The sequence below is a fragment of the Mytilus trossulus genome, chromosome 14 (assembly GCF_036588685.1).
Source record: "Mytilus trossulus isolate FHL-02 chromosome 14, PNRI_Mtr1.1.1.hap1, whole genome shotgun sequence".
Lineage (NCBI taxonomy): Eukaryota > Metazoa > Mollusca > Bivalvia > Mytilida > Mytilidae > Mytilus > Mytilus trossulus.
Window position 1 is genome coordinate 42531719 of NC_086386.1, and position 25368 is coordinate 42557086.

The 25368-nt window shown below is 33.2% G+C and overlaps 2 protein-coding genes across 2 annotated transcripts; one reads left to right on the top strand and one right to left on the bottom strand.

Annotated features, from left to right (window-relative positions):
• Nucleotides 1–526: 526 nt before the first annotated feature.
• LOC134695649 (uncharacterized) lies at nt 527–14361 on the top strand. Its single transcript, XM_063556973.1, has 4 exons — nt 527–673; nt 2881–3082; nt 11712–11836; nt 12338–14361. The coding sequence occupies exons 1-4, from the start codon at nt 628–630 to the stop codon at nt 12412–12414; spliced, it is 450 nt and encodes a 149-aa protein (XP_063413043.1). The 5' UTR covers nt 527–627; the 3' UTR covers nt 12415–14361.
• Nucleotides 14362–19967: 5606 nt separating this feature from the next.
• Nucleotides 19968–23356, bottom strand: LOC134697783 (sodium-dependent glucose transporter 1A-like). The gene is made up of 3 exons (XM_063560070.1): nt 23243–23356; nt 22349–22640; nt 19968–21175 (listed from the first exon to the last, which is right to left on the bottom strand). The coding sequence occupies exons 1-3, from the start codon at nt 23354–23356 to the stop codon at nt 19968–19970; spliced, it is 1614 nt and encodes a 537-aa protein (XP_063416140.1).
• Nucleotides 23357–25368: the final 2012 nt, after the last annotated feature.

Here is a 25368-nt window from a genome sequence, read left to right on the forward strand (position 1 = left end):
CTTGACACTAGTGAATTAAGGTTTGAAGTGTTGCACCCGAGTGGCAACCAAACCACGTATATACATGCACCTCAGTCCTTGGACGTTAAGCAACCAACAATCAATCTATCATTTGCCGGGCTATAAAGTCGAGGAAGAGTGTTTTTTTTCTATGTACAAGGCATCGGTTATTTTTAATACAGAGTTATACTAGTTATAAATTGTTTCTTAATGTCAATATAACAATTCAATTATTATCGGTCATTACACTACACGTTTATTATGTAAATGCACGGTATGCTCTATGACGTAGACATCTGTATATTTCTCAAAAATTATAGTACTCAATTATAGCCCCTGCGTGAAACTGCTACCAACAACATTATTAAAGTGATGACTTAGGAGATAAAAATGACCAGCTTAAAGGACGTAATCGAGAAAAGGAAATCCATATACTGTACATGTATGACTATCCCATTTGTAAAACTAGGTTCAATCCTCTAAATTTTATCCTTTTTCTGATTTTCTGAAAATGCGTCGTAATATAAGACACGCCCCTTTCTCTCATTTAACACAAAGAGATATACCGCACAACTGTTCCATGTGTTCGTCAGTGTTAGTTTAAACAAGAAATTGATAGCGTTAAGGATGCATTTTAATATTGTCTTCGTTTGTGTTGTGATAAGTTTATATGGTAAGTATTTAAACATGTTTATCATTGTTTTAATTATATATTATAGACTATATATATGGTGCATGTTTTGTCGTCTGAAGTGCATGTCTGATCACTATGACAATTTACCTATAAAATCTACGGAATGTTTACTGTGTCTGATAATATATATATATATATATATGTTAGATAAGAAACTGATTTATAACAGGAGAGGCTAGCCTACTTTACATTTTGAACCACATATCAACAAGCGATGATACATTCAACATTGTTGTCGTTTTGACCTTAACCTCATTTCCTTTCTCAATTTTAATCATCAAATTTATAGTACAAATTATACATGTGGGTTTTAATTAATAATCTTTCTAAATATGTTTCAAATTCTTCACATTATATGTTATCTATATACCTATGTATCACGACATCTGCTATATCTATTAATAAATAGAGAATAATACATGGCAAAATCCGTATCATATGTCGTATCATCCCGAGACATCAATATCAGCCCGAGGGCCCTTAGGCCCGAGGGATGATATTGGTCGAGGGTGATACGGCATGTGATACGGATTTTGCCATGTATTATACGCTTTATCATATATTTCAACAGAAGAGTTTTATATTATATGAACTGTTTTCTGATCCATAGCACTGGGTTACCTTCAGTTCTGCTTTTGTCTTGTTTCAAAGCTTTAAAATAACTGCTCAATTATTTATACGAAGCACCTAGGTTACCTTACAATCTGTTGTTTTGAAAATATTTTGTTTATTATTGTATTATTGAGTGTTTTGTATTTTTTATAGTTGCATTTAGTGTGCCAAAAAAAATGTTGTAAAAACTTGATGTTCGTGACGTTACATACCAAACAATGACGTCATTAAAAAATTGACCTATTTTTATTTTTTAAATTTTTTTTAATATTTTTTTTTTTTTTTTTTTAATATTTTAAAAAAAAAAAATTTTTAAATAGAAAAAAAATTCTTCAGCAAAAAAAACCCAAAAAAAACTGACTTAAGTTTAAAAAAAAAAAAAAAAAAAAAAAGGTATGCGATACGGGTTTTACCATGCGATACGGGGTATGCGATACGGGTTTAGCCATGCGATACGGGGTATGCGATACAGGGTAGGTGATACAGACTGGAAAAAAGAACCTTTATTAGATATACAAAATAGCTGTATTTTGTACTAAATATATGATAAAGATCAATAAACACTTTTAGTTAAAGTGCAAAAACAGTAAAACATCATGCATTTTGATATATTTTTTGTAACACATAGCTGAGAGAGCGAGAATCAATTTTAAAGTACAAACTATACATGTTGTAATCCTTGCATCCGAAACGTGTTAAATATTTCAAATTCTTTACATTAAATGTTTTTTTATAAACTTATGTATAACGCCATCTATTTATTGTCAATTTATTGATGCACACGTTTAGTTAAGTTTTAAATTTTTTAAACATCATCATTAACACATAGCTGAGAGGGTTAGACTAGATTGTCATGTCAACCGAGGAGAAGCATACAAGGTTACGTAACGTAAGTCATTAGAAAAGTATTAACAACAGTGAATCAAGATGTATTTTGTTATGTATCACAATAGGTAACGGGGTGTGCTTGAGTGTCCATCCGTCCGTCCGTCCTTCCGTCCGTTAGTCATTCTTTCCATCCCATTTTTGTTTCCACGCTCTTACTTGGGTTTGTCACATCTTATTTTTATGAAACTCATACATGTCATACACACTGCCGAGAATCACAACACAAAGACAGTGTTCGAATTTGGACAGTTCAAGTAATAATAAATTTTAACAGTGTAGAGTTGAAACGTTGCAAAGCTTAAATGGGTGCATTGGCATTTTTAGACACATTTTTCTTGTATCATGTTGACAGTCTTTAAAACTTAGTACTTGAGCAATTTTTTAAGATAAGTTCATTGTCTTTTTTTTTTTATCGATTTTTGTTTGATCCGCCAAAAAAGGGCGACACCATGCAACAATTTCCCGCCGATATAGTAAAATATATACCAAATATTCACAAGTCAAAAATGAAAATACATTTTTTTTAGTAATTTTTTTTATATACATTGAAAAATTTGAAATGCCACTGTCCAACAAATCATACAAAAAAAATCGTCTCCATTCGCGCTGTTCGGCAACCATGAGTTGCCCCCTCCATCCAATAAAAAACACGTAAGATTTTAATTTATCCTTATTTTTCATGACAGTGTGTGGTGTATTTGCCGGTGAATGCTGTAGATCTTACACGGACGTTGTTGGTGAAGTTCACCATCCACAATGGTGCTCAGATTTTTGCTGCCATGATCTCAGTACTCTGGGACTTACCTTGACATGTTGTGACAACTCGGTGATGCAGGCAGCAGACGATATGAGAGACAGTTTCTGTATCCAGTGGTGGGCTGCTCACGTGTAAGTATGATAGAAGACACGAGGTTTTAATAGCTTTTGATAAATACTCTTACATGTTCATATACGATTTGTGTTTTTTTATGGTTTATACTGGTCACAAGTTTTATCATTTACTTCTTAGGATATTAACTACTGGTTTTAGTCAGAAAAAAACCATCAGTCTTAGTTCAAAGGAGGGGGCATGAAGTTTTGCCCTTGTCCGTCCAACGTACGCCCATTAGGTTTTTTCCTCATTCTCTATAACTTTAATTGCCTCGAACAAATGTAATTTCTCATAAACACAGTGCTTATTACCACAAAACACAGACAAAGTTTGAATTTTGGTGGTGTCACTTTTACAGCTCTATAGTTATGCCCTTTAACAAATTGAAAACAAGTTGAATGATGTTTGGTTTTTGGTGGTGTTCCTTTTACTGTTCTAGAGTTCTGCCCTTTACCATGTTTACAAATGGAAACATTGCAAACTTTATCTTTCCCGTTCTTTTTTTTTAGTTTGCAACATCCAATTGTTATGAAAATTATACACATGCTTATTACCATTAAACACAGACCAAGATTGAATTTTGGGGGCGTCACTTTAACCCTTCTAGAGTTATGCTCCTTTACGAATTAGAAAATGCTGAACGTTGTGTGTCCGTTCTCACCCTTTAGTTTGCCTCAACCAAATGGTTTGAAACTTACACGCAATGCTTTTTACATAAAAACACAGATCGAGTTTGAATTTTGGTGGCGGCTCTTTTCGGTTCTTTTATCACAAAGAGGTAACATCTAAAATTCCTATTTATTTTCAAAATGGTATCCTACAGTTACACCAAAACCATTGCACCTAAAATATTCAACTATAAACAGGCATTACAGGACCTTGACTTAGAACAATATCTTAAAAACCCTCCGACATGTGACTGTTCCCACTCGCCTTATAATTACAGCCCCTCTGGTCATGTTATAACTGGGGATCTGAACATAATTCAACATGAAAATCTCCGAAAGGTGATTTCTCATGGTCCTAAGTTTAGAGAACCCGGCAAACACATCAATTGGAACCATAACTTCAAAATAATTATGGATTCTATTGAGGACTACGCCAGGGCATGGGCTAAGCGAGAAGAAGTTGAACTGTACACTTTATCAGAATGGGTTAAAACTATCAGGTCTCTGATAAAACGTCGCATTCACAAGTTGAAAAACTGTGTGAACGATCGACCAAAGTCCGTTTTCGGAGACAAAGAGGCCATGAAATGTCTATCAACTCTTCATGATAAGTATGTTGTTGTTCCTGCGGACAAAGCTTCAAATAATATTGTCTTTTTATGTAAATCGTATTACTACGAATGTCTTGTAAAAGAATTGGGTATAACGGAGCACTCAGGTAATCCCACATACAAAGACATATCGTTTGACAAGGATGAGATTTTAGCAAATCTTAAGTCCTTCAATAAACATTACATTGAACACCAAATCGGAGGACTTACCTTGTTTGTATTGGATACCAAAGCTTCATAAAATTCCGTACAAGCAATGGTATAATGCTGGCTCATCTTTATGTTTAACTAAAGAATTGTCCATTAGATTGACTAAAATTCTGTCCGCAGTGAAAGAGGGTCTTCAGAAATACTGTGAAACTGTTTACTCGCGTAGTGGTATTAACCATATGTGGATTCTTAAAAATTCTAAAGAACTTCTAGACAATTTTAAATCTCGGTCTTTTTCTGAAATTAGTTCCATTAAAACTTTTGATTTTTCAACCCTGTATACCACCATTCCCCATGTAAAATTTTGAAAAATCGCTTAAAAGAAATTATCCACAAATGCCTTTCAACATAAAAATGGTAGCATACGCTATAAATTTATTACTTTGGGATTTCCTAAGGCATATTTCGTTAATAGTGACATACAAAAAGGTAAAACATGCTACACAGAAGAACAAGTGGTCAGTATGCTGGAGTTTCTTATCGACAACATATTTGTTGAGTTTGGAGGTAGACTTTTCCAACAAATTGTCGGCATTCCTATGGGAACAAACTGTGCGCCTCTTCTTGCCGACCTCTTCTTATTTTCATATGAATCGGAGTTCCTCCAGACACTTGTCAAAAACAAGAGGATCAAAGAAGCCAGATTATTTAATTTCACTTTCAGATATATTGATGATGTTCTTTCCATAAACAATCCGAACTTTTCTGATTGGGTTCCATTGATATATCCCCCAGAACTAGAGATTAAAGAAACAACAGACACAGCTTCCTCCGCCTCATTTTTAGACTTATATCTCGAATTTGACTTACACAGTCATCTCAGTACCAGAATCTATGACAAACGAGACGATTTTAATTTTGAAATTATAAATTTCCCCCACCTGAGTAGCAATTATATACCAACTTCACCTGCATATGGGATATATATTTCCCAACTTATTCGATATTCAAGAGCTTGCAGCTCCTACTCAGATTTTGTAAAACGTCATCAGTGTCTGAGTAGAAAGTTGATGAACCAGGGATCTGTCAAAGAACGTCTCGTCCTTTTTCTAAAAAAGTTTATCGGAAGCTCAAGGTATCAAGACCTTGTTGATAAATATTCCGTATCAGCTTCTCAAATAATAGACGATGGTCTTGATGTATAGATTCTGCGTACTGATGTTGTTTATCATCTTAACAACATGTTTTATTGTTCTTTCATTTGTCTTTGTTCTATTATTAATATTACTTTTACTGTTGAATGGTTTTATATGATATCAGTTTGACGTGGCTCGGTACTTATACATCTCGTCAATGTGTTTGCATTGGCTTTCATTTTTTTGTGGTTTGTTTTGTATATGCGACTTTTTGTATTTCTTTTGTTCTTATTACGTGACTCTGTAATTTAAAAGATCCCGTCAGTATAATATTGGTCTATTATATGTCATTATGATATATTTCTATTATGAATTACTATATATACGTTGAACCACAAACGTGAAAATCATTCAATCGCGTAGTGGTATTAACTATTTTTAGATTCTCATAAATTCTAACTATAACTTTTGGGCTAGTTTGAATATCGGTCTATTTCTGTAATTTATTCTTACATACTTTTGACTTTTTAACCCTTATGCTTACATTGCCTATGTAAATTTTAAAACTGTTTGTATGCACATTGAACGACAAATTTATGTGACTTATAAAATTTTCTGACGTCAGACACTCAAATCAATTAATGTGTTCGTAGATACATGTAGAAGATGTTTTTGTGTTCGGTTAAATTGTCCCCTTTTAAAATTGTTATACGATGATGACTGATGTACCCATATTTTGACTATTTTATTAATTGTGACTGTTTATTTAACGCATCATGTGAATATAACGGAATTTGATGAGACTATTAAAGTGAGAGGGTTAGCGCTTTAGAACCAGGTTTAATCCACCATTTTCTACATTTGAAAATGCCTGTACCAAGTCAGGAATATGACAGTTCTTGTCCATTCGTTTTTGATGCGTTTTGTTATTTGATTTTGCCATGTATTATGGACTTTCCTAATTGATTTTCCTCTGAGTTCAGTATTTTTGTGATTTTACTTTTTACTTAGTTTGCCATAACTAAATATTATAAAACTTATGTTTTTACACATGCTTATTACCGTCTAACTCGGATCAAGTACAAAGGGTAGACTACCGTCAATTTTATCTTTCTGAAGTTACAGCCCTATTTAAGATTATATACAAGCGGGGGAAGCTATATCCCTATTTAAGATTATATACAAGCGGGGGTATTATCTGCTTCTATGAACTCATTCTCTACTTATTTTAACTTAATTTTTAAAGGTGTATACAACTCCCTTTGTTGCCATGGCAATGTTAACTAGAATTGCAACATGAATTGTATTTTTTAAACACCAGTTTATGGGAAATATTATGATTTATCGTTGCCGTTCGTCTCGCGGGTTTGTAAACTAGTATATCATACAACACCAATTGATTTACCTGAAATACAATACTATTGACATCTGCTTTACGTGTTAGTTTCCTGAAATTTAGAGGAAATAATTACTATATGACATATTTAATTCACGAACAGCACATTAAAAAAAAATATTGATCAGCATTTTCGTGCATTTTATACTGTTGATTCGTAACAGGCGTGCTATATATATTGTAGTCCGAGATTACTCAGACGTCCGACAGCTGTTTTGCCAGACAAGCTGGGGCCGTGGGACGTTAGAGCTCGTCTCATATAAAAAAAATATGGATATTTGCCCACCCAAAATAGATGCGCTGCTTCGTCGCTTCTGGAACCGACTGAGGGCCTTGGGATTATATAAATCGGGCATCAATCTCTTCATTTTTTCATTTATCTCTTCATGTATATAAGTTTCACCTACCTGCCAACCTTTATTTTTCTATATTTTAACAGTTTTCACAGAGACCCATTGGTTTCTCCATTTTGACTTGTATTTTCTGTCGTGTTTAACCTTAAATTGCGATTTAAACAAAACAGATGGAACAATTGTGGGAATATGTACTTATTATAATATTCATAATATTTGAAATATCGTATATGGAATAGTTAAATTGTCTATAATGTCCCTTCCAAATTGATTTGAAAATAAGCTATTTTCAGAAAATCTGGTATTATTTTTCAAGATGGCGACCACATTGACAGCGTGGGGCCACATGGTAAAAATATAATTTGTAAGATTTTTACAATGAAAATCAAATAGCTGTTGAATGCTCGCGTTTTTAGTCATTGTATTACCTTAAAGCAGCATATAATCGAACATTGGTTCCTTTTGATAAAGCTTAAACATACTGTTGTTATTTTTAGAAAATTTAAAAAAATGGCGACCAAAGAATTTTCAAACGTAGAGGATGTTCGACACTTATTTTGTCCATGCACATAATTCAATTTAATTTCACTGTTTATATTGCAATTACATATGACACGTTATTGCCAATATAAGAATAGCCTTGGTCATATCTAGATTAAGAAGATACTAGATTAAGTCGTAACATCAACGTGATCAAAGAAAACAAACATGGCACCTAATCACGATGTAATTTTTGACAATACCTATGTAGATGTAAGTTTTGACAATACCTATGAAGGTTAGTGTTGTCCGATTATCAAGGCGATATTAATTTATAAAAGAAGACCTCGAATGGATATAAAACAAGGTGAAATAAATATATTTTTTCAATTTTCTGTAATCAGTCATCAGGTAACCAGTAAATTTTACATAATCCTAATTGAACCAGTGCAGAGTTATCGAACGTTATTATGACTGTAATAGTTGCATAAGTCAGCGCCCTCTATTGGTCAGTGTCCTCTCGAGTAATGTAGTGATCGATAGTGAGTCGGAATATAACGACTGGATTATTCGGGTTACCATTATATACCCGTGTCATTTATGTTGGTTTTTCTGAAGTGATTATTAATTTATGTCAAATTTATGGGTTTTTGGTCTGTACGTCCGTTCGTCCGGCTTCAGGTTATATTTTGGTTTAAGACAGTTATTTGTCGAGGTAGTTTTTAGCTCACCTGGCCCGAAGGGCCAAATGAGCTTATGCCATCACTTGCGTCCGTCGTCGTCCGTCGTCTGTCGTCGTAAACTATTTCAAGAATCTTCTCCTCTAAAACTACAAGGCCAAATACTTCCAAAATTTAACTGAATGTTGGGTATCTAGTTTATAAATTGTATCCGAAGTTTTGATCTATCAACAAACATGGTTGCCATTGCCAAAAATAGAACATAGGGGTCAAATGCAGTTTTTGGCTTATATCTCAAAAACGAAAGCATTTAGAGCAAATCTGACATGGGGTATATAGGTCAAAATTTATCAGCCCTGAAATTTTCAGATGAATCAAACAACCCATTGTTGGGTTGCTGCCACTTAATTGGTAATTTTAAGGAAACTTTGCAGTTTTTGGTCATTATCTTGAATATTGTTATAGATAAAGATAAACTGTTAACAGCAAAAATGATCAGCAAAGTGAGATCTACAAATAAGTTAAAGTCATAAGAAACCTCAAATCAAAAAAAAATAATGCATATGATTTTTATAACTCGATGGATAGTTTTCATTATAAAACTTATGTACATATACTTTTTTTCTGAAGAAAATTATTTAATTTATTCATATTTAGAAGAAGTTTACTTTATTTAAATAGCTTCCTTCCAGCAAGCAATTCCCCCGACATATTTTCCGTATGCAAGGTGACCTCAGTGTGACCCATCTCGTAAAAATCCGATGACCACAATACGCATGAATGTCCTTAAAATAAACTATTATCTGAATTTACATGCTAAACACGTGCTTAATTTCCATGTTTTTTTGTTTACCTTTCGTCAAATGTTGACAAACAGGTGACAATCGTTAAACTTCGGCATCAAAACACGAACTTTAATTACCTGCCATATTTTCACAACAACACTGACCGATTGAAAAAAAAATTGACAATTATACGAAATTTACACGAAAAAAATGATAAATTCGAGCACAGAAGACTAAGTTTATGATGTTTGCATGCATTGGTTCAAGAATTGGAAGAACATTATTTTTCACCGGTCACTCGTTTCTTATGACTTTAATACGACCAAAATTGTCAATTGACCCCTTAAGGGGTAATTGTCCTTTAATGACAATTTTTCACAATTTGTTCATCATATTTTCTAACTTTAAAAAATCTTCTCCTCTAAAAATACTCAACCAAATTCAACCAAACTTCAACTGAATGATCAGTAGGGTGTATAAAAATAAAGTTTGTGTTTTATTTTTTATTTCGTCAAAAAACATGGCCGTCATGGCTAGAAATAGAACACAGGGTAAAATGCAGTTTTTGGCTTATATCTCACTAACTCCAGCATTTAGAGCAAATAAGACAAGAAGTTAAAGTATTTATTAGGTCAAGATCTACCTGTCCTGAAATTTTCAGCCAAATTGGGTAACTGCTTTTTCAGGTATAATGCCCCTGAATTGATGATTTTAAAGAAATTTTGCAGTTTTTGGTTATTATCTTGAATATTATTATAGATACAGATAAACTGTTGATAGCAAAAATGTTTAGCAAAGTAAGATCTACAAATAAGTCAATTTGACCAAAATTGTCAATTGACCCCTTAAGGAGTTATTGCCCTTTAAACACTTTTTTCAACAATTTGTTCATGTTGACTTACTTTAAAAAATCTTCTCCTTTGAAACTGCTGTATCAATTTCAGCCAAACTTAGGTTAAATGAGTTTCAGAGTATCTAGTATAAATTTTATATTTTATTTCCTTGTATGTCAAGAAACATAGCTCCTATTGCTAAAATAGAACATAGGAGACAATGATTTTTGTTTTGCTTTTGAAGGAAATAGGACGATTCAAGAACATTTAAATAAATTGAAAAACCAAAATAATCATTGGTGAGAGATTTAACCAAAAAAATTAAGGTGAGCGATTCAGGCTCTTGAGAGCCTCTTGTTTATAAAGTTGAAGTCTAATCAACTTGAAACTTAGTACACATGTTCCAAGTGATATTATCTTTCTAATTTTAATGTCAAATTTGAGTTCTGGTCCCAATTTCACGGTCCACTGAACGCAGAAAATGATAGTGCGAGTGGGCCATCCGTGTACTATGGACATGTTCCGGACCATATGAGTATCTGGACCATACGCGTATGGTCGGACCATATGAGTATATACTCGTTTGGTTATAAACGGGCCGGACCATATGAGTATTTAGACCATACAGGTATTTTTTTCAATAATATGCATTAGAAAACTTTATAAAAAAAAAACCAATGATTACTACATGCAATTGTATTATTTACAATTCAGATAACATTAAATATCGATGCTAAAGTTAGTTTTCATGGCTAAGTTGCATTCTTGCATGTATGCGTAGGGTGACATTTACTTCCACACGGTACATGTTCCATAGCTTTTGGGGTCATTCCGATGTGTCTACGGTGATTTTAGAAACCTCTAGATCTCCAATATCGTAATATGACTGAAGTACATCATATCACCAGACAACTTAAACAAATGAACTAGTGTCCTTGCCGTTGACGTCATTCATTTTTTTTTAAAACAAAACACGTATAAGTATAAAAATTCTGAATTTTGCACTTCTAATGCTTATTATCTTAAGTTTCAAAAGTGAGCAAATTATTAGACTCTTTATCCTGTCGACTTTTACGTCAGGTTATAGTGAAACAGTTGACTTCGTGTGTAACAGTTAATTAAAATATTTTTGAAAGTTATCTTCCGAGGTCGACATTTTGCCATTCACTCGTAATATTAAACATAATTTATTATCGGTAATGAAAAAAAAAATGTGTTTACTATAGTTTTGACTAGTGATGAAATTTACTGTGTGAAACTGCTTATTTTATTTTGTTAATCTTGTTATTATTAATTTTTAATAGATCTATGATAAAATGACTTTTGGTAGTGTCTTTTTAATGACGTGACATTTAGAAAGGTTACATGAAGAGTTAATCATTTAAATGTACCTGTTAATTACCCCGACCATACGCGTACGGTCCGACCATACGCGTATGGTCCAAATACTCATATGGTCCGGAACAGACACATTCTTGTTAGATTTGTTTCTATCCTGATTGTTGTACGTTTTGTTGTTATTTTTGTAGTGATTAATTTTCAGACTATTTTTAGATATGTTCCTATCCTGATTGGAGTAGCGTTCCTGGTTTTGATCACGGGTTGTTGTTGTTGCTGCTGCTGCGGATGTTGCAGACGACGAAGTTCTGGCGTGATCGTGCAGCATCAAGGAGCATCAGGTACTGGTAATATTGTAAACTAAAGGAATGCAATGTTAAGTAATATTCGCAGGGAAACGTTTATTTTCAAAATGAAATCACGAATTAAGGGATCTTTTAATCAAGAAGTAATTTCATTTCAATATAGAATAGGTTTATCGCGGTAAAATAAGTTTGAACAATTATCATGATTATATTTAAAGATAGACACTTTTGCTTACTTTTGAATAAAACGAGTAAACAGCTGAATTTAGGCGGTGGGTCATCTGTGGTCGTTAATCGATTTTTTTCATCTAAATGAACATTACCCGATGTTCCCAATAACATGTTTTATATTTGTTTTTTGATTTGTAAGCATATTGGCTGGTTTTGGTTTCTTTTTTTGAAAGTTTTCGACATTAAATATTAATGAGAATAACATGATATTCTTTTAAAGGAAATTTATTCAACCCTTTAAATGAAGCAAAGTTAATACAGTGATACATGTAGGAAACTTGACGTGTTTATTTCTCTTTTTTCCAGGGCCAACTATAATGGTACAACAACAACAGCAGCAGATGTCACATGGTGATCCCTACCGCGCAGGATATAACCAATGAAAACCTTCCTTTCTGTGCTACAAATGACCAATGAAAACAGCTGGTTTCAAAAAAGGATTTTTATAACGCATAGCAACGCAGTTGTACTTTTAAGAATACGAAAGACTATTTAGTTACATTTTCATCATACTTTAGAATGAAATTAGTGAAAACTTCTATAAATGTCTATGAATGCGACTTATTAATCTTGCTTAGGGACAGTAAGTTTCGTGTATTCTCATTCACAAAAATAAAAAATATATCAATATGTAAAATTATCCTGCACCCATCCCCAAAGATTAGGTTAATTTTGTTGTTCAAGATAACTTTATCAATATATTAAATTTTCGGTTCGGTGATAAAAACTGCAAAAAACATTTCTTTTCACCAAACTGAAAAGAAAAGCGGTGTTTGACGAAAATGGCCATACCTATCGTTCTATAGTCTATACGTGAATGTTGAAGAAACATATCCATTCAGACCTTTCCTTGCCCAAATATGCTAATATATACTAGCAATACCTCTAAAACTCAAAAAGTCTTGACCATTCTAATGTGTTTGACAAACATGTTTGCTCCCCCTTGCTGCATAAAGTATGTGACAAAGACATCAATTAGTTATGTGATGGTTTGTCTCTTGACTATAACATCTTAGAGGAGTTTGTACTAAATACATTCTGTAATTATGACATGGGACACATTTGCCTAGCCCCTTGAAGTTTGTTTTATGTTTTCTTTTTATACTTGTAGTTTCAGCATAATAGTGATGTGAGTGTGTGGGTGTGAATTTTTGAGAATATTTAGTCATTTTCGTTATCTAAATGGTCATTGTATATACCATTTTTGAAATTATTAAACACCAATTTAATGGGCATCTTTTGATATACACTGTGTTTGAAAATGGCATTACTTCTTATGATAAAGATGGAAATCCTTTACTCAAAATTATTGTTTTTGTTAGATACGACTTCATTTGGCTGGGTAGAAAAGCCGCCTATCAATTTACAGACTACACAATCTGATTCAATAGGCTATACAGTGTAAATGGATAATAAGATTTCAATGCTATTATTAAACATGGTGTACATTACAATCAAAGGTTAAGAGACTGCTTTAATTGATATAGCATTTTTTCTGGTAAAAACTAATTTAGTGTTTGTAATCTTTTGTACGTTATTATGATACTTTGATCAGAAGTTAAAATGTTTTGAAAACGTTTTGATGAGGATCTGAATGGGCTTTTAAAAACGATGACATAAAAGAGAATAATGGGATTTAAAGAATAACCACGAATTAAATAACAGATTAAGATAATACAATACTGCTTATAAAAGCTACAGATGCACATAGAAAAAAAAAGTCACTCAAAAGACGAAAAAAAAAACTTAAATCATTTCAATGAGATTTATTTCTAAAGTAAAAGTGTTATTAAAAAAAAAAGATACAGACGCCTTAGAAAATTACAAAAAAAAAGAAATGTCCTAGAAAATTAAAAAAACCAAAATGCCCCCGCCTCAAAGCAAACCCATCCAGACTCTTTTCTGCTTATTTCTATTATTTTTAACTGAATGATGATAAATTGGTGAATTTGATTATCTATTTATTTTTAGCCAGTACATAGTGTATTTGGATAAGAAGATATAAATGACATTTTTAAGCGATGTGTACACTACAATTAATAGTCGAAGATTGTTTAAAATGATGTAGCATTTTCTTCTGAATATTTGTTTGGTGTTTTACTGATTCAAATGATTGTAATAAACTTAGCTTATATGTTTAAAAACTTATATATAAAAAGCTTTGGTCAGAATTTTAAAAAAAGCTTTTTATTTTTTTTTCATATTCGAAAGACGATACATTGCAGAATTTTCATTTCTTTTAAGTGGGTCATCTGTTCACTTGATATCTCATTTGTTTGTTTGATATGCATATTATTCATTGACAATAAAACATTTTCTAATATACCAGACTTATATGTTTTTCGTTATTTTTTTTTTATATATAAATAAAGCCGTTAGTTTTCTCGTTTGAATTGTTTTACATTGTCTTATTGGAGCCTTTTATAGCTGACTATGCGGTATGGGCTTTGCTCTTTGTTGAAGGCCGTACGGTGACATATAGTTGTTAATGTCTGTGTCATTTTTGTCTCTTGTGGACAGTTTGTCTTATTGGCAATCATACCACATCTTCTTTTTTATGTTATAGCTTTCCCTTCACGGCTCACATGTCGCTTCTATCTTTACATGCTTCGTTTTCACAAGTATATAAGATGTAAGGTATACACGTGTAAGTCAATAATTAATCAACCCAGCGACAAACGAATCCAAAATATTACATGTCCGTAGACAATTAAGATTTAAGAAACATGGAAATGAATATTTTCTTTACATTTTAAACCTGCGCGGAGTGTTTGGTTGTCTACGAAGAGTTGTGGTATGCATGGGTTTTGCTCATGGTTGGCAACCACAGAATAACCTATAGTTGTTACCATCCGTGTCCGTTGGTTTCTGTGGAAAATTGTCTCATTATAGCAAATATAACACAGCTCTTTGTTTTGATTAATAAGTGTGAGATGCAGATTTCAGTGCCACTAACAGCATTTTATATTAAAAAAAAGACGAAAATAGACTTACAACGGCATGACTAAAAAAGGTCAAAAGACACACCCCAGCAAAGTCCCCGGCAGTTTTCGCTCCGTTCTGCATACTACTCTACACAAATGGAGTAAAGGAGAATGGTTTCGGAACGGAAACGATCACAGAACGGAGTTATACACAACAGTATACAAAACTAAATACTGAGCAAGAAACCACCAAAAACTTAGGGTTACCTCGGGTCCTTCGGAAGGGTAAGCAGGTATATATTGCTCCACATGTGACAGCCGTCGTGTTGCACAAGCAAGTACAAACTGGTGTTAATTTGATGGACCTCATTCGGTGGAGGGCGGGATTGTGATTATGACGATTGGGACATATCCGTCGTTGTCTATGACACAGATATTGTATAGTATGTCTCTCTATGTTGTGATGTTACAATATTGTTTCAGATAGGGGTGAAGGTTAGGAACCATAAAAACGTTAAAATCCGCTGCTATTGTTTGCACATATGTTCAGTAGTTGCCGTTTGATGATGTGGTTCATAAGCGTTTCTCGTTTTTTATAAAGATTAATACTGTTTTTTCACTAGTAATTTTGGGGACCCTGTATAGCTTGCTGTGCGGTGTTAGTCGAGGGTCCGTGTTGAAGACTGTACATTGACCTATAATGGTTTACTTTTATAAATTGTGACTTGGATGGAGAGTTGTCTCATTGGCACTCATATATCACATCTTCTTGTATCTATTTGATAAATGTAGAGCCATTGTCTTATAAAATATGCACATGATCGTCACAAAACAACCAACATCAGATTGTCCCATTCCTGATCTCTTCCAATGTGTACGACCAATTTACTAAGTATTTTAGACTAATTGGAATTATGACTTGGAGGCTCACAAGCGAAACTATTAACACTATTCTAAGTTTGAAAATACCATTGTTGGTTCGTCTCCCATTCTTGTTAATTCGTCCTCGCGGTTGGATCGAATGATTGTCTCTGGCTAGTTAATAGATGTTTAATCAAGCTCAGCGTTAAATTAACACTTAGAAGATAAAAGGTAATGCAGACAATCTTCCATTGTTCCTAGGGAAACTGATACTATGTAAATATATAATGACCCTAAACGTGAGGGCTATATTACAATGACTTTGACCGTCTATCAATTTGTGTAACAAATATTTTCGTCCACCTTTTTCGCATCATGTCTCACTGAACAGAAAGACTATTTTAACCAGAAGACAAATATTACTAGTATAAATAGTCCAGGGTTACAAAATTTACTAGTATATTAAGTCCGATGTTAGTAATCTATGTCCCCAGACTAATTTTCCTAGGAAATCATGTTCTATAAAATACTTTATCACATATTTGTTATGAATACCTTAGGTTTTGCATATGCAATAACCTCAAAATTGCCCGGGGCAAAAAAGAGATATCCATATTGTGCCCTGTACCTAATGACGTGACGTCATTGCATCCTGAACGACACGTTTGTAATAAATTATTTAAGATTTTACCTTTTATGTATCATTAAATTGTTATAATTGACTTTTTTTCTCTTTTCTGCAGAACCTAAATATGTGATAAAAAGATTATAACATGTCTTTTCCATATTGGCCCGGGTATCATCCCTCGACCCATATCGGCCCTCGGCTAAAGCCTCGATGCCGATATGGGAGTCTTGGGATGATACCAGGGCCAATATGGAAAAAGGCATGTTATAATCTATATTTATCACATATTTGTTATGAATACCTTAGGTTTTGCATATGCAATAACCTCAAAATTGCCCGGGGCAAAAAAGAGATATCCATATTGTGCCCTGTACCTAATGACGTGACGTCATTGCATCCTGAACGACACGTTTGTAATAAATTATTTAAGATTTTACCTTTTATGTATCATTAAATTGTTATAATTGACTTTTTTTCTCTTTTCTGCAGAACCTAAATATGTGATAAAAAGATTATAACATGTCTTTTCCATATTGGCCCGGGTATCATCCCTCGACCCATATCGGCCCTCGGCTAAAGCCTCGATGCCGATATGGGAGTCTTGGGATGATACCAGGGCCAATATGGAAAAAGGCATGTTATAATCTATATATATATTAAATTCGGTTAGTACATATACACTAATGTACATGTAAATTTAAATGTCTTCAATATGGTTTCAGAGTTGCGTAACTATATTTTGGATAAAATGAATGTCCCCAGACTAGCTTTCCTAGGAAATCATGTCCATGTTCCTGGGTTGACACTTCCATGTCCTTGTTTTTAAAAGGTGAATATGTAAATGTTATGTTTTAATATTGTTGAAGAGTTGTGTATTTTTTTTTTTAATAATATCTAGGTCTCCAGACTAATTTTCCTAGGAAATTCTGTCCATTAACATTCCTAGGTAAAAATGTCCATGTCCCTTATTTTAAAAGGAAAATTTTATAAACAAAGGAAACTCAATATTTATCATGTTTATGTTTTAATATTGTTAAAGAGTTGTGCATTTAATAAAATTCATATTTTGTTTATAGGAAATCATGTCCATGTCATTAATATTTTTAGGTTGTAACGTACATGTCCTTGATTTTTAATAGGAAAACAATAATGAAACTTTTCAACTTTAACTAAGAAAATATTTTTTTCATTTTGAATAAATTTGATAATATAATGAAAACTAATATTTAAACAAGTTTTGGGACAATTTTCCATAGGAAAATAAGTGCCAGACATATTTTACTAGCTATGGACTTATTTCACTAGGAAAATTTGTCCTAGGACTTATATTCCTAGTGAAATCATGGACATGGATTAACTAGGAAAAGAAGTCTGGCGGACAAATTTTACTACTGTGAGACTAAATTTACTGTTACACTTCCTCATTGTTGATACTTTAAATATTTTAACCAAATACACGACGACGCATATTTTTTGTTTTTCCCCATCAAAAACAACTGAACAATAAGACATCATATTTAGAGTGAAACTTTTGACTAAGGTTGTTACATATGTGCCCCTTTTGCATCTGTAGAGTAGATACCGCATGTTTTTGGATACTATGAATAACGAGTGGGGTATATGGTATGCCATACAAGACAACGCGCGCCTTCTTGTTAACTGAATTCGGCAATAGCAAATGTATAAATCAATAAAAATAACCACAGTAGGTATAGTGTCCGGCTAGGATCGTGGTCCATTTTTTTAGTGAAGTTCGGATATTTCGTAATTATAACAGTTTTTGGGATACGATTGCTTTTAAGCAATCTGTAGACTTATACCATTGCCTCAGGGCCATGCCCTCACGTCAACCGTTTTATTCTAAACATCAAGGAACATCTCAGAGTTTTGAGATTGGCTTGCATTTAATGGTATGAAAAACAATAAGATTGAATTTAAACAACTGTCCTATAATGTTCTTCTCATAATCTTCATCTGTCGATATTTCCCTGGACTTGTATGCGTGTTTTTGACAACACGGAAAATCAGAATTAAGCAGTATTTATATTTAGTGTTTTTATAAATTTAGAAATACGTCAGAGGGAATTCCCCAGTTTTGATAACATACGACAGTTCTCTCAATAAATCTATTTCTGTCAAATAAGAACTGAGGTGGAGTTTTCATATTTGTCACCGTTATTAAACTGATATTTGATGTGGTACTTCCATAAAGAAATGGAGGTCGTTTAATTAACATTTAATATACACCCTTGCTACAAATCTATGCGCATGCGTATAGTTTTCTTGACTTGAAGGGTTATCAGATTGAATGGTGCCCTTTTTCCAGTTTGAGGACAAGGAAAATATCACTAAATGTTAGGTTTAAGTATAGAAATTTTAATTTAAATCATTCAATTGATACGTTTAAGAAGATCAACTTTTAAAACTTGTACAAACAACCAATACAAATTATATTTTGTACAAACTTATATCTTATACACAACATATATACGATGTAGTCAGACACCAGGACTGTATAACAACCTAATGGTGTATCGTTAACTATTGTGTCGTTGGGTTTATGTCTCATTGGCGAGAATTCTATTTCTACTTTTATTCATACAATATGTAAATAAAATTGAGAATGGAAATGGGGAATGCGTCAAAGAGACAACAACCCGACCATAGAAAACACAACAGCAGAAGGTCACCAACAGGTCTTCAATGTAGCGATAGATTCCCGCATCTGGAGGCGTCCTTCAGCTGTCCCCTAAACAAATATATACTAGTTCAGTCATAATGAACGCCAAAGTAATTTCCAAATTTTACAAGAAACTAAAATTAAAATAATACAAGACTAACAAAGGCCAGAGGCTCCTGACTTGGGACAGGCGCAAAAATGCGGCGGGGTTAAACATGTTTATGAGATCTCAACCCTCCCCATATACCTCTAGCCAATGTAGAAAAGTAAATGCATAACAATACGCACATTTAAAATTCAATTCAAGAGAAGTCCGAGTCTGATGTCAGAAGATGTAACCAAAGAAAATAAACAAAATGACAATAATACATAAATAACAACAGACTACTAGCAATTAACTGACATGTCAGCTCCAAACTTCAATTAAACTGATTGAAAGATTATGATTTCATCATATGAATATCAGACACAATCCTTCCCGTTAGGGGTTAGTATCATGCCATAATAACATTTATGAGAAGAACATAACCCGTGTCATGTCAACAACGTTTTTTTTTAAAAATAAATGTGTTTAGTTCTGATGCAATAGGTATTTGTTTTTGTGGCTATTATGACTTTTCATTTGTGGGAGGAGGGGGGATTGTACCTGAATACGACGAGATACTTTGTACTTATATACTGCATGCATCAGACCATAGATGTAATACCCATTAATACATCAATGCTAAGACTAAGTAATTAATTAGCTGGCTAGTATACGCATTCAAGCTTTAATAATAATACTGCATAACCTTTATCAGTATATAACTCTTTGCAATTCTTTGGTTTAAAGATATGAGTAGATTACAGTCGAGTGTCTTCTATTATATCAGAATTAATAGTATTATAGTATCCGTTGAGTGCATTAGATGTATCACTTTTGAAGTCTGGTATTAAATTTGTAACACTTGTTGTCACATATACTTTCGTTTCTGACTTTTCGTGTTCCATTTGTATTTCCTTTTCTTCCTTTTTAATTTTTCTCCTATGCAATTTCACTACAACTGTCATAAAAATTGTAAAGAAAAGAACAATTGCCCCATAAAATGTGTTTTGATGAAAAAACATGTCATAACCATGATGCTGATAGAGATATCCAATTACCCAAAGGTATGACATGGCACCCAAAGCCATACCCATAACAATGAACGTTATTGCTACTCCAGTGACCTCGAGGTGAGCATTAGCCCAACCTAAGCCAGAAGGAAAAATTGGACCAACACATAGTCCCATCATTATAGTTAAAATCCATAACGCCAAATCGTTTTCCTGCGCAAAAATTTCTAACAAAATTCCTGTAATTAAAGTTCCAGACACTTCAACCGGAAGTAAAATACGAATTGGTATGAACCGTCCGGTAAATATACCAATGAATCGTCCGACCGCAAAACTTATCCAGTATACAGTATTTATCAACGATGCGTCATCGCCTGAAAATTTATGTTTGTCGATGGAATAACTTCTTATAAACTTTCCATACAAAGCATCACCACCGCCTATATTAAAGAAACACAAAAATAACACAATGAAAATTTGAATACCAAACCATCTATCACCATTTGCACATGTTGCGGGATCGACCAATCTTGCAACTTTCCGAAAGTTACTCTCCTCAGCGTCAACTTCTTTTTCTGGAGTTAACATTATATGCCTAGAACAGAACTGATAAAAATAGTACACAATGGACACGGAAGCTATGACGATAGCAACAATCAAATACGCTGTTTCTATCCTGGATTCTTTAAGATATTCCACTGTAGTATTTGTATTAGTAACATTTGTACGTGGTAAGGGTGTTGTGTTTTGTATTGATGTTACTAAAACATTTGGTACGAGCGATACATTTGGCATTACAGTGGAAGTGACATTTTCTAGTGACGGCGCCAACACTGCCAAGAATGGATTTGCTATTTGCGGAGCAAGGACAGATCCCATTCCAAACCCGAAGTGAAGAAGGTGTAAAGGTCCAGTTGCTTTTTTGTCCCATAGCTGTATGAGAACTCTCTGTCCGACTGAAAAATATGAGAAACATTAGATACATGTATGTGTCAAATTACTTTTTTTATACATTAAAAAAAAAGGAACAATGATTTTGTTTTCTTCAACATGTTCAATCCTAAATGAAATGGTTCTGAAATAGACTAGTGACATAATTATGTTAGAAGCCATACTGGTTTCAACATAAGACGGTTATAAACATCGCTGATGAATAGTACTCACTTGAATCTTAATAACTCGACATCATTGAATTCGTTTTCATGTGACCTTAAATTTAGTTCGTCGCTGTAGCCATGTTATGCATGATTAAAGGCAACAACAGAATGCCACTGTTCGAAATACATAAATCGATTGAGAAAAAATCAAATCCGTGTTACAAACTAAAACTTATCGTTGTCAGCCATTAAAAGGAAACGAATGTCGACACTGATATTGAAACAAGGATTAACATGCAATCAGTTAATTGATTCGATCAGCAAAAACAAATTCTGATACAGTTGAAACGATGGTTTACATAGTTTTTCAAAACTAAAATATGAAATCAAACAGACCCAGAAATATCAAATTGCACTGTTCGAAATCTATTTACTAAGTATATCTATGTGTATGCTTTTTACGGCTTACCTGACCGTCAGCAAACTTCGGAGGTCAATGCGATGCTTAATTACATGGCGGGTAGACAAAAATAAACACAAAATATTGAAACAAACTATTGAGCCCATGCATCGTAAATTGTTTATTTTTGAATTTTTGATAATTTAGAAATACGGTTTGGTATGATAATACTAAAATAGGAGAATTTGAGTCAAATCGATGGACATCAACATGCCTGCTGACACTGTACATTATACTCCATGTCAAAGCTAAAACACATGACATGAATGGAATAAAATGACAAATTCCTGTCATGGTATTTGCATTTTCATACATTAAAAGTGGTGAATCGAACATGGTTTCACAGTCGCATACAATTCCATTTAACCGATAACAGTATGTGTGCAAAAAACCCCCCAGTTATAATAGGAAACAAATGTAAAAATAAATGGGATATAACAGTCAACACTATGATATAATCTCATTCGCTATAACATCAAAAGAACTATGTCAACTATGTCAACTATGTTATATAATGCTATATTATGATCAAGTTGTTATACCACAAAGCATGACATTCACTTTAATCTTACCTATGTTAACAACGCCTTCAAACGAAGCTGCAACAGCGAGTAAAGCCCATAAAATGTTAATGTTTGTAGCGTATGGTGCAGCGAATACGGCGACTGCCGCAAAATCTAGGCAAATTGCTATAGTTACATCACACCATTTTTCATATTTATCAATGAGAGGCCCTCCGATGATTGCCCCGATAAAATATCCAACACTTTGGCCAGATATAGCTCTAGAAACCAACTCGTAGTCTGAATTTGTTTTTATGATTAAATCTTTTTGAGTTGGTCCCGTGATTTCATTGAACAAACCCTGAAAATAGATAAAGAAATAGAATAATAAAATATCGATTTCTGGGGAAAATCTCTTAACGGAAACTCCCTATTCAAATGACAATCGCATAAGCTCAAAAATATAAGACGAATGGATATTACCTGTCATTTTCCTGACTGTGTACAGGCATTTCTTAGTGTTTTAAACTGGTTTTATAGCTAGTTAAACCTCTCACTAATATGAAAGTCGCAAAAAATTCCATTATATGAACAACAATGTGTAGCAAAACAGACAGACATGATATGTAAAAATGTCTTAAAAAATACAAAAGTCAAGAACTTAGTCAAACAGCATTAAATGAGACATAATGATATTACAAACGATGGGGATTCACTCAAGCTTGATAAATATCATTACGTGTTTTCAGTTGTAGAATACATACTTTTTTCATGCATACGTTTTAAACCTAAATCTAGATACCACAGTTTTTATTAATGTAATAAGGCGACATTTTTTTGAAATAGTCTTTTTAATTTTGATAATATGTTTTTACAATCAGCATGTATTTTTAATAGCTAGAATATTGCCTTCTCTTATCTCAACTATCTAGCAGCAGCTGATATAACTACATAACTACTTACAATTGTTAGCCATGTAAAGACCAAGACAGCAGTTTTTGTAACCTTTTGAGTTGTAGTATATGTTTCCAACTCTGGTAGTTTTTTGTCACCGTTCTGCTTTGAATCCATTGTCATGGTTACTCCTTGAGGCCTACGTAATAATAGCTACATATCCATTACGTATGTCGTATACTTTGTATTGTGCATCATAAAGTAGATTTTCTGTCTGTCAAATAGAAAATGACAATTCGCCGACTCTTTTGACAAAAAATAGTACCGTTAAAATTGACCGTAAGTTCTACCGGAATCACTATTACTTACAAGTATTTTCACTATATTACAAAGTTCTTACGCGACAAAGGCCGCTGATCTTTAAACACTATAAACAAAACTACTGTATCAATTTATTTCACTTACAAAAAGTAAAAAGTTGAATCACAAAAAATCTAAACTCCGAGGAAAAATTCGAAAAACGAAAGGACAACAAGTGCCCTACCCCTGAATTTGTACAGGCATTTTCAAATGTAGGAAATAGTGGATTCAAACTTGTTTTATAGCGCTGAACCTCTCACTTACATGACAGTCGCATCAAATTTTATTATATTTTCAACTATGTCTGAACAAAACAGACATAATAGGAACATAGTCAAAATAGGGGTACAGCAGTCATCACTGTGTCACAGTCTAAAAAAAAGCATCTATCAAATATAAAAACCACATGCATTGTTTCGCGTGTTTGACTTCATAAAATGTAAACGTCACACATGATGAACTATAAAATAATTTTGCCGTTTAATGTTTTAACGAAACAATTATAATTTCACCTGGGAAATGGTGCTATACAGGACTGAAAAAGAAAAAAAGTATTTTTGAAACAGATCGAAATTTAAAATTATCCAGCAGTTCTTTAGAATTTTGAAAAAGCCACATATGGTTTATACCCTTACGCTAGTAAAATAGTTTTGTCGTTAAAAGTATTTTCAACTTTATAATAGAACAATAACATAATGACACAATGACATACAATAGAATGATCACACATAGGCGAGAGTTGCGTCATAAAACACAAAACTACTAATTAAATGCTTTTATCCATGGTTTTCAGAAATATATATTTATATTAAATACATGATAACACGTTGTTAAATTAAAAAAAAAGCAAGGTTCCTATTATGGGCAGACACATTGAAATATAAAGCGAAGTTAGCGAACGTTTTGTGTCCCTCATTCCTCCCTATTAAGTTGTCCTGCCCAGTAGCCAACACTTCGGTGTTGACATGAATATCAATTATATGGTAATTTTTGTAAATTTCATGTTTACAAAGATGTTAGTTTTTCAAAAAACTAAGAACTTTTTTTCAGGCATAGATTACTTTAGCCGTATTTGCCACAATTATTTGGAATTTTGGGTCATCAATGCTCTTCAACTACGTACTTGTTTGGCTTTATATTTATTTTGATCTGAGGGTCACTGATGAGTTTTATGTAGACGAAACGCACGTCTGACGTATTAAATCATAAGCCTGGTACTTCTGATAACTATATACACCACTGGGTCTAACTATCTGAGCGTTACTGATGAGTCCTATGTAGACTAAACGTGCGTCTAGCGTATTTAATTATAAGTCTGGTACCCCTGATAACTATTTACACCACTGGTGGATGTTTCGTCCCCAGGGTATCACCAGCCCAGTACTCAATACTTCGGTGTTGAATGCATATCAGTTACATGGTCATTTTGATAACTTTCCTGTTTTCACAAGTATGATTTTTCCAAATACTAAGGACTGCCTTATTCCAGGCACAGATAACTTAGCCGTATTGGGTACATTGTTTTGGAATTTTGGGTCCTCAATGCTCTTTAACTTTGTACTTGTTTGACTGTCTAACTACCTGAGCACTACTGATGAGTCTTATGTAGACGAAATGCGTGTCTTGAGTATTACATTATAACACTGGTACCTTTGATAACTATTTACAGGCGTTATTTTAGCAAAAGAAAAAGTAACAATATCCAAATGTATATCGGAATCTAGCTATATATATAGATACATGTAAATATATATTACACACATTTTGATGATAACAAAATACTAATTAACAATTAAACATGAAGTTCCTGTTTGTATTGCTATTGATAATTAAAT